Below are 10,787 nucleotides of genomic sequence, written 5' to 3' on the forward strand. Positions count from 1 at the left end.
TTGTTGCAAGAATCATATCTGTATTAACGTTCACGCGATGGCTTGTTGTTTTTGCGATGGTAACTTTTCTCATATGAGTCTGTATCAAAATTGCACTTCCAAAAACGATTACATGGCAGTAATGCCGAGACAAACCAACGCTTCATTACTTGAATGCAGTCAAGTGCTCGGTTATTAGCAGGCCCATAAGTGCCGTGTGGTGCAAGATGGGCCGGCAAAATGAAAAATTGAACTCGTTCAACAAGAGCCAACTCGTTCTTAATTTCATGACTTAGCCTAGTCTGCTCAAATGTTTGGTTAATGTTTTCTTCAGCCAAGCCTGGACCATTGTTGCCAGCCACGGCAGGGTCTCTCCGTTCAGCTTCTTGTTGTCGTTGATAAAGCTTTCTACCAAAGGACCTGAAAAAGTAGAACACGTCGGCTCATTCATACAGAAATGTTTCTCGCAGCATGCGGCTCATGCACAGCTACTGGATTTGCTCATGATGGTCTTATTTGAAAGGTGTAATTTCTATGCGTCATTACAATAACGAGACGGTGAAGGAGCGCGTTAAAGGCGATGCAAAATGAAAAGAGTGCAAATGTTGTTAGAGAATTGCGGGGAATAGCTTATTTTCATTCGTCTGTCGTCTTCTATCTGTTGGGACGGCGCGGAGGGAGGGAGGACGGGGAGAGGGTCAGATGGTGATACCAACCAACTGGACGGTCGACGTGACCTGATCGGGTCGATGGCGCCGCTGGACTGCTCGCTCTAACACTTCTCTCACCTTTCGTAAGTTGTTCAGTGCATTAGCGAAGAGCATTATTCACATAGATGAGACAGTAGTATTAGTCTTATTCCTCGGAAGACCAGGAGAATGGAGATATAGTTTGGCTGATATTTCGGCAACATGCCTTAATCTAAACAATAGCGGAAGTGATGGGGCGATGCGATTTGCGACGGGACGATTCACTTCTGATATTGCTTCCACAAATGCATGTTTCCGAAATATCAACCTAACTATATCTCCATTTTCCTGTTTTTCCGAGGAGTAAGGTTAATACTATTGTCTTTTCTCCCACCTTTTTCTCCAACCTGGAAACAGTCGGAGCCTAAAAATTTGTTGACATATTTAGCTTTTCCTGCCTGGTCTCATCCCTTCTACAAGCTCAGTCCTACCCCATCCTTAGCTGTCTGCAGCTCACTTGTCATTGTAGCGGCTCATGATAAAGCACGAGAGGATTTCCTACAAAAAGATTCGCGCTTGATTAAAGAACCCTCTTTTCGAAAACGTCTCAAGTCTCTCAAGTTATCGACTTCCTTAAATTGCATATACTGCATCACTGCGACGCTACAATACTGCAGCAAATTAGGGATGGCTTATGGATTGAATGAAATGGCTTATGGATGGCAAGCTAAAAAAATGCGATCCAGCCACAGACGGAGTGGTAGTGGGATCCATAGCCGGATCAGTGATACTCTCGGTGTTCCCAGATGTGACGTGGAATCGGGGTACGACATCTTAATTTCGAAGTGATGGACAGCATTTAACTGCTTTGACCCCGAACTGATACTAGCTTGGTGGACAGGGAAGGTCTGGCCTAGCGGTAATAACGTCCGGCGGATACGAGACTACAGAGAATTTGGATTCATCATTGGGTGAAAGGGGCGGGGCACATGGGAAAAAGGCCCGTTTGTATGTACCCTCACTCTACCTGGATCTGTAAAACCGCACAAATGCAGAGCTGTTGAATGAATGACCAGAGAAATGCAGAATTGTTTATTACAAATGCCCTACAAAGTTACCCACAAGCAGAATTGTTTATTACAGAGGCCCTACAAATGCGTGCCCCCTGCGTCGTGTAGATCTCGTAGTCATTATTGAAGCACGTAAACTGCACAGATTGTGAGCACATCGTTCTAATGGCATGAGCGTTTAGATGGATTATACCTCGTAAAGGGCGCGAGCTGATGTAAAAGACGTGGTTGAGCTCACCGAGCAAAGGGTTGTTGCCGACGTCCGCCTCCATAGAATCAACCTTGATGTCGATTTTGACGTCCTCCACGACATACTTCCCCGAGGCACTGCCAAATATCGCTTCCCCTGTCGCTTTCACACCACCTGCAACGTGGGGTTGATGGTCATTCTGGTTCTGACCACGCTTCATAGAGCGCGAAAAACTGCTGTGTTTCGCTGCACAAATAATTTCTCTTGACATATATATATATATATATATATATATATATATATATATTACTCTGCTTGTCTACATGCCTTTCTTTCTCTGCCCCCCCCCCCCCCCCCCCACCTACCTCTCTACCTATCTATTGATTTATGTACTTACTGCTAGACATGACGTATTGCAGCTTTCGCTGTTAAATGTCAAGACAACGCTTCGCAAAAACCGTCCGATTTCATGCGAAGTCTCAATGACGACATTCCGGGATGCTGTGTGACAAAATTGGTGCCCCATGTAAACAGTGGGCTGCACCACATCAAGAAACAATCTGTGAATAGATAACTTATTTAGCTGTGCCAGGGCCTGGCGATTTCCAGAACCTTACCTCACCTATAATATGGCCTCGATATCGACGGCCCACTTATGCAATAACTTGCAGACAAATGTAGGAATGAGCAAACACCGGAATTGCCAAGCTAGCTAGATAATGTTAGGTAGTCGATAGATCTCCCAATATATAAGTAATACAAATCTATGATAGGCTATACTAAGCCCATTTTGGTATTTCCTTACGGATATTGATCGTGAGAGGAATCTCCTGCTTAAGTGGGCCGTATTTCACGGCGAACTGGCCCTTGATGACCATCTTTCCAAGCTTCAGAGTCGTCTGCACAGAATTGCCAGATAACCTGCAAAAGGTAAGCGGAGATCAGACCATTTTCAAAGGCACTAACAATTACTAGGCGGAGTTTATGATTATCGACAGGGCAAAAATATGACGTTTTGAAAATGTCACAGCCACTAATGCTAACAGACATATCAGAGCTTCTTGATGTTTATCCAAACAAATGGTGCATGAGATATCAGCAAAAAAAAAACTTCACCAACTCTTAGTAACATAGGACAGTGCCGTTGGCCTTACGACCCGTCAAATAACCAAGGTTAAATGGACAGATGCATTACTTTTTCGAATACATGCCTTTGGTACCATGATTATAATGTTTAAAAAAGAATTAACGATAAAGCAAAACATGATTAATTGTTTTGGCACAGGTATGCCGTCAAAGAGCTATTAACTTTTTCTCCTTTCTCCTGTATATTCAAGTTAAGTTAATTAAGTTAATCATACACACACACACACACACACACACACACACACACACACACACACACACACACACACACACACACACACACACACACACACACACACACACACACACACACACACACACACACACACACACACACACACACACACACACACACACACACACACACACACATATATATATATATATATATATATATATATATATATATATATATATATATATATCATACTTAAGTATCAAGTTGAGTTATGTGGTGTCTATTCCTGTCCGTTATTCTAATTTTGCCGTATTACAGCAAGCACATCAAGCCATGAAATACATTTTGTACCGTTAGTCTTTCACCCTTTTGAACACAGTTCAACCTAAAAAGATGTTCTGAGAGAAAACGAGGTTTTTTCTGGCATTATAGGCATACGGCTCAGATGTTTGCAATTTGTGGTGTTGGATTTATTTTCATCACGCATCAACAGCAATTTCAAATGAAAGCGTTTCTTTACAGAAAACTTTATTTTGCATGGAATTTAAAACTAAACCAGAAATGCACAAATGGTTTGCTTTTTTAACGTAGATGATGTGCTCAAAATTCATTATTGGCGCCATTATCCAGTGCGCGCTGTGGCAAAATGATATGATTTGTGCTGACTTTTCCTCATTCAAGTTTACTAGTCCTCGTGGGATGTGACAAAAGGAAATAGTAGAACCACCACGGTATACTTCCGATACGCAGTACCTTGCAATCCCATTGCAGCCAACATCCAGCGGCGGAAACATTCCATTCAACTCCCTAACCTATACCAGTTGCGGCTTGAAGAGGTTTGACCTAGGGGAGGTACTGTGTGTACTTACTCTACGCTGTCGACGCGGAGAGTGGTGAGCCCGGCGACACTGATGTCGCTGCCAGAGACAGTGACCGGACCCACAGTCTTCTCTGGGAATGCAATCTTCGAAATGGGGTCAGAGCCCACGCCGCCGAACTTGGTTTGGGCCGCTGGTCGTGCGGACAGTGATACATTATCAGCAACAGTTGTATTCATTGGTATGGTTGTCTGGTATCAATGAGCTCGACCAGTGCATCACTTTTGAATTCATCTCGAGGCAACCAATTATGCACCAACCAAGGCGCTCCCATAGCCATCACATCCGTAATTTTCCTTTGATGCCTATCAAACACAGGGATTGGGCAACGTCAGCTGTCCAACCTGTCCGACCGCAAGTTGCACGAATATATATATATATATATATATATATATATATATATATATATATATATATATATATATATATATATATATATATATATGCTTTCCCAGAAATTTGAGGAGTTTCCGTAAACTACGGCAAGCTTGTATATGTGGTCAACAGGAATCATGCGATCAGATGTTTGCAGAAAGCGTTTTGTACTAATTATCGAGAGGGGCACCCCAGCCACGAAAGGGGTTATAGTGGGCAGTAACTGTGCTGCAGGTGGTTTGCATATGGTGAATACGAGAAAACCTTAATCCTTAAGTGGTAGAGACCTAAGAGACGGCGAGAGAAAGAGAAAGAAGAAAACCCTCTCATCACGTACTGCAGGCAATTTTGATGACTGAGTTCGCGGTGCGACAGGAGGCTCTCGTTACCACGGCTGAGGTGTGATGTAATGCGACAAAAGATCCCGTTGATATTAAAAGGTGCCCGTCCGTAATTAGAGGCATGGCTCCTGACAGTCTTCGTTCCCATCTGATTGCGCATCTGAGAGTTTAGGATGGTGTTATGAAACCAGATGAGTGCTGGTTGAACTGAAGTTGTAGAGCATAATACGTGCTCGAGGAGTCTCCAACATTCATTTTCAAGGAGTTTGGCTCACATGCGTTTTTAGATAAGTAACAGATGGCTTTATATAAGTACACGAAAATGTGCTTATTTCGTCTATTTTTTTGCTCTAAGCATGTATGTCTCTGCGGTATTGCACCTCAAAGCACTGATAGGCGTCATCAGGACCATAACACATTAAACGATTTGTTAAGTCTGAGGTGCCAGTTACGACAAACGTCCAGTATGAACACAGGGGCAAGCACTCTGTAAACATCCCATGTGTCTTCACCTGATCCAATCCAACTTGTCACCAGAAACGCGCAGTGAAGTTACCATCCTGTCATGACCTTTACCTTCAATCAAGGCCTGCTTGCTCTTGTCCATAAGGGACCGGAACTTGGTCAGGACGCAGGCGTTAACATCTGAGGGGACTCCACATCCTAGGTTGCTGGCGATCTTGGTGATCAAGTCGCCCGGAGGAGCAGCCAGCGCTTCACCTGCGTACAAACCCGCGTCAGTCACAGCTCGCCAAGCGTAGCAGCAAGCGGTTCGATAAGCGCCCTTCTTCTGAAGACAATTTCTGCCGGGTCGTCTTAGTGGAAACTAAATTGATGTTATAAGTACCACAAGCCACCTAGTGCTACAAGCACAAACTTAAGCTAATTAATCCGGCTAGGGAAAAACAAAATTGGTAGTCTTTTGAACTTCAACCTGGATTTTAGCGCGGTATGACCTGGTACCTCAACCCTGACGTGCATACACTTTTCACAAAACGAGACATCGCAGGTGAACGTGACCTTTTACCTCAACCACAGCCGGACGGCAGCCATATTTACTCGCACTACTGTTGAATGACCGATCACGTCATCGCCCATTGGCACAAATTAGAGCTAAAGCTCAGGCTGCGCCCATGCGTAGCTCGAGGTCATGTTCGATTCATTAATCTATTAAGTTATCAGCTAGACACCGATTGCACCAATAAATAAAACTCACCAGAGAAGCAGGCTACGAAGAGGATGCATGCCAGAGATAAAGGCGTCATCATCTGCAAGAAATACAGTTGTGGGAGATAAAGCAACGCTGCATTATTTGTGCACTCTGTTCATTCCACTAAAACATCAAGTTTACTGGTCAGTCTCCTGCACCAAAGTGAAGAACTCTATACATAATTTTGGTACAAACGCGAAGAAAATAAAGTACAATACTCAAATGGGCATGGCGATGTCTCACTGAAAGAGATAACTGGAGTGTTTAGGAGGAAACGCAAACCTTGTTTTGTATCATTACTCGTCATGTTTCAAATACATTCATTTTACGTAGATGTAGTACGTAGTACTACATCACGTAGATGTATCCCAATGCAAGCTATTCGTGATTCCTCTGCGAATGCGAAAACGGGCAAACAGTTCAAGTTTAAACCGATGCATACCTATGTTTGACACTAAATTGACCAGGGATCTGACCTAGATTATTCTTATATAGATGCATCAGATAGGTAATGTCATTGTCTCATTTCATTAGTGCACTGACGTACTTGGGAAAAAGTTTTGAAGCACGTAAACTTTCTGTAGAGTTGCGAGAAATATTTCATTTACACAAGAGCCTTTCTCTTGACCTTATTTCTAGTATGCAGCCTGAAGAAGGGTGGCAAAATGTGCTCGTGTTTGCTTATTTGTAACGTGCTTCCATGCACTTAAATTACAAAGTGCTCCCTCACTAAGAAAGGCGCCCCGTGATCTCGCAAATGAAGCTCCTTATTTTGAAAGAGGGCTCCTGGCTGACAAAGAGGTCTCACGAACCAACAACAAAACATCTTGATCCCAAATTAGGGCCGCTGGATTCGGAACAAAGCCTTTCTTTTTCGTGACGAGGCTTCCTGATCCAGAAAAATCCCCGTTGATGCAAATGATGAGCCCCATAATTCTGCGACGGCCCTTGTTCCGAATGAGAGCTGTCAGATCCGCAAAAGGGGCCTCCCAATGCAAACCCGGCTCTTGATCCCGCTTAGTTGGGCCTTTTGATCAATACTTGGAGTTCCCCAATTCAGGCAAGGGCTTCCGATTCCACATAGAGGGCTTACTGATGTATGGCGGGTGTTTTATTCCATGCCACATCTAACAGGATTTTGCGGCTCACAAATGGGCTTCCAAATACAAAACAGGGCCTCCTTATCCCCAAATTAGGGCATCTTGATACACCCTAGCTGCCTTCTGATGCCTAAAGAGGGCCAAGGAGGCTGTTGCGCGAGAAGTGTTTGCTTGTATATAAAGATATCTCCTAATCTAGAGTACGGGCCACCTTACGAGTAAAGCGGCATTCAATGTCAGCAAATGGGTACGCCCGACACAAAACAGGGGCCCTGACCCAGAGTACAGGCTATCTAAAATAAAGACGGCCTCCTGATCCAGAACACACACCCCTTGAAGCAGGAAAGGGACTCCTGAGTCCGATTCACTACTTCTAGCTCAGTTATAGAGGCCTGATCTGAATTTTTACGGCACATCGGTAGCTAGAAATTTTTTCCTTGAGGAAAAGGAGGCCTGCCAAATTTCCAGGAGCAAAAGCATGCTCTTGTCTCCTCTTCCTACCACATTGCGCCATCCCTGGGTGCAGCTCGAGACTCGTTCGAGAAAAAAGATGAGCAGAAGTTCATTACGAATATTAAACTTTTTAACTCACTATACTTCAAGATTAGCCATCTGAAGTGCTCTTTCGCGAAGGGGCTGTTCCACGTTTTACTTTCGCGTGTTATGGCGATTAAACAATTGCTTGCATCCCTGATGTACATCATTTAAACACAACCATACAGTCCTTTGAGAAAATAACTTTTTTGAGGGAGTCCAAATCGCTCTGAATTCCATCTTTCCCCACTTCCCTCCTGCAATTCCCCAAATCTTACCGTTTGTCGGAGGAGGCTGTCTGACTCGGTGCGATGGGCCGGCAGGATGCAGACTGGCGCCGCTGGCGCGTCCCGCACGCCGATATGCCCTCGCTTCGCGTGATGATGACCTGTCACAGTGACATTTGGCCGCCCTGACACGGTGTCAGCACAGATAGTCGGTAAACAACCTGTCAACCGGTCATCCCGAAATGTCGCCAAAGGTCAGCTTACCTTTGGCGATGAGGCACGGTCTGAGGTGACTCAGCAGGTCCGCGTTGGTCGTGGCTCGCCAGCTGAATTGGTCTGATCCTCCGATGCGGGCATGAATACTGCCGAAGAGTGCGGCACTTCTGAAGGGCTGATGCTTGGTGTTACTTGCCGAAAGGCTTGATGACACCATACGTTCAGACGATCTCATTTGCACGGTCTATCTGCCGTGGAGCGAAACATGTAGCCTGCGCTTAATCCTTTTGTATGTATCAGCCCGTATTCCAAGCTTTTTATCTAGCCTCACAAATGATTTGAAGTCGTCAATCAATAGTATTCGGGCCGACTAAACCACTGCGGTCAATAGTTTGATTTTGATTTACACGAGCATTTCAAATCATAGTTTTTTCATTCCATTTTGTTCTCACCTGGGTATGCCATACCATTAAACAACCTGAGTTGCCTGTAGAATGCGTACAGGACAGGGCGCCGTTGGTTTTTTTGGGTGGGCTCAACCCTCCGCCCCTAAAGGGAGGAGGGAGTGCTTGATGCACCCTCTTAAGTTTTCTGAGGATGCCTCTTGAGAATGTCGTGCAATCTCGCCCACATTTTTGGTAGACTTTGGAGTACATTGCACGTGTTTTGCACTTAACACCCGTCAGTCTCTGACGTTTTTGTTTTCGAAGCGAGCGGGTTTTCAAGAACACTGCACGGTGATCTACGGCCTGAGTGGGCGGCGAGTGGCAACCGACGATGCTGCAGAACGCGCGCAGCATATATTATTGCTATTTTAACGAAGCCAAACGCCATAAATGTACGGCAAAAGACATCAAAAATGCACTAGGTTGCTCAAAGGAAAGCTCAGTTTTAAGTAAGTAAAGTGCAGGAAGCATGCCTATTTAAGTGTAGAGTCGCTACAAGGCACGGCTCTTGCAAATATGAGCGTGTAAAGCTGAAAACGTTCAATTTTCGGAAAAAAATCTTTGGCTTTGCAAAATGGGTGTTAATAATAGACTAAGAAGCAAAAATATCATTACCAATTACGAGAACTTGCTGAAACAAATTCACTGATGCTTTCCGCTAATTTCTATCTTGGTTTGGAAACGGAATCTTGGTGGTCGCTTGACCCCCGATCAGTCCACGTCATAAAAAACGACAAATCAGGGTAAGGCTTGAGGTTGGCGGCTGAAGTTAAGCTAAAAAAGTGAGCATAAAGTGAACAAAAAAGAGTGAGCAAACCTTGAATCATTCAGTTCAAGGTTTGTCGGGAAACTCAGAATAAAGTGGTTTATCATAAAAACGTCTTTACGAGGATATCAAAAACTCGAAACTGAGCACATCGAACAGATCACGGCAATGGTAGCAGTTTATTATCGCCACGCATAGCACAGATGTATAGAATGTAGAACTGATGTACACGGCATGGTACAGCACCACCGCGAGGCATCGTTAGGTGTATTCTAGGTACCCCCGTAGTTGGATACTTAAAGACAAGTTATTGTGACAATGCCACTGGAATGACCTAGTTCTCAACAACGAGCGCGTCTGCGAACCAGGGAGCCAATCATTCCCGATCGGCGCCTGCATCTCTCAAGACCACGCTGCATTCCTGTGGACCCCTAACCTTTATGAGAAGTCAGCGGTGCAAAAAGCCGTCCCGGCGCCGTTGATGCGTCCCAGAGCCATGCTGTTCGGGGTGCCCGCAGATATAAGTGTGCACCAGGCACGGACCGAACCCAATCAAAATGCTGGTGTCTCGCCACTTCGCCTCTCCCTTCCAAAACGTCGCGTGGCGTCGCGGCGCAAACGGTGACACATTTTGCGCGCGTCGTAACATACACCAATCTTTTTATCCGTGTTAATTTATGTTAAAGAAGTAGATTCCAAATTTAGCCTGTCTGGTGCTTTGACTAGATGTGCATAGATGTTGCCGCCGTCCTTAACTTTAAAAGCTACTTTTATAGCTATTTTTTATATTTTTTATGCGTCCTTCATAAAACAAACATCGCATGTTTTTATTAAATGCATTGTTTGTCTTTTCATGACACAACGTATGGTTCACAACAACAGAGCTAGCTCCAGATAAAAGAAAAACCAAGGTGGTAGAAGTCCAATGCTTACAGCATGTTTCTAAAAAATGTTTTATGCGCACGAAATAACGTTTCAAACTGCGCAGTGATCCCGTCCCGCGCGTCGATCCCGTCCTGTTCTGCAGAATCACCTGACACAAGATTATTCATACCCGGGATACTAACACAAATAACATTTTATAGAAGTTCTACGAACTTTCATATTACCAAGATATGTTATCATGCCGGGCCGCTGTGTCCGTGTAATGCGTGATTTGCTCTTCGACTGATTGAAGTCAGTGGTTCGTTCAACAGCATTAGACAACAGCAGTGGTGAATCGCTCGTGCTGGTCAAGTTTTCAATTTGGCCTACGCTTCGGCGCTTATGATTACCAGGGCAACGGATTTCATGAACAGAGCCGAAAAAGGATGCGGGACGTGCAAAATTCGTGCGAAAATTTGCACAACTCAGGGTGCAAATTTGGAAACTGGAATGTAATGCCGCATTCATAATAACTCGCAACTATTGTCAAAAAAATATAGCATTGCCTCTCATTCTTC

General features: G+C 44.5%; 1 protein-coding gene across 1 annotated transcript; it reads right to left on the reverse strand.

The window, feature by feature from the left end:
• LOC119105763 (uncharacterized) lies at positions 1 to 8,045 on the reverse strand. The gene is made up of 7 exons (XM_037229264.1): positions 7,969 to 8,045; positions 6,063 to 6,114; positions 5,423 to 5,566; positions 4,122 to 4,263; positions 2,734 to 2,849; positions 1,977 to 2,102; positions 1 to 399 (listed from the first exon to the last, which is right to left on the reverse strand). The coding sequence occupies exons 2-7, from the start codon at positions 6,112 to 6,114 to the stop codon at positions 272 to 274; spliced, it is 708 nt and encodes a 235-aa protein (XP_037085159.1). The 5' UTR covers positions 7,969 to 8,045; the 3' UTR covers positions 1 to 271.
• Positions 8,046 to 10,787: the final 2,742 nt, after the last annotated feature.

The sequence above is a fragment of the Pollicipes pollicipes genome, unplaced genomic scaffold, assembly GCF_011947565.3.
Source record: "Pollicipes pollicipes isolate AB1234 unplaced genomic scaffold, Ppol_2.1 Scaffold_6138;HRSCAF=7277_pilon_pilon_pilon, whole genome shotgun sequence".
Lineage (NCBI taxonomy): Eukaryota > Metazoa > Arthropoda > Thecostraca > Pollicipedomorpha > Pollicipedidae > Pollicipes > Pollicipes pollicipes.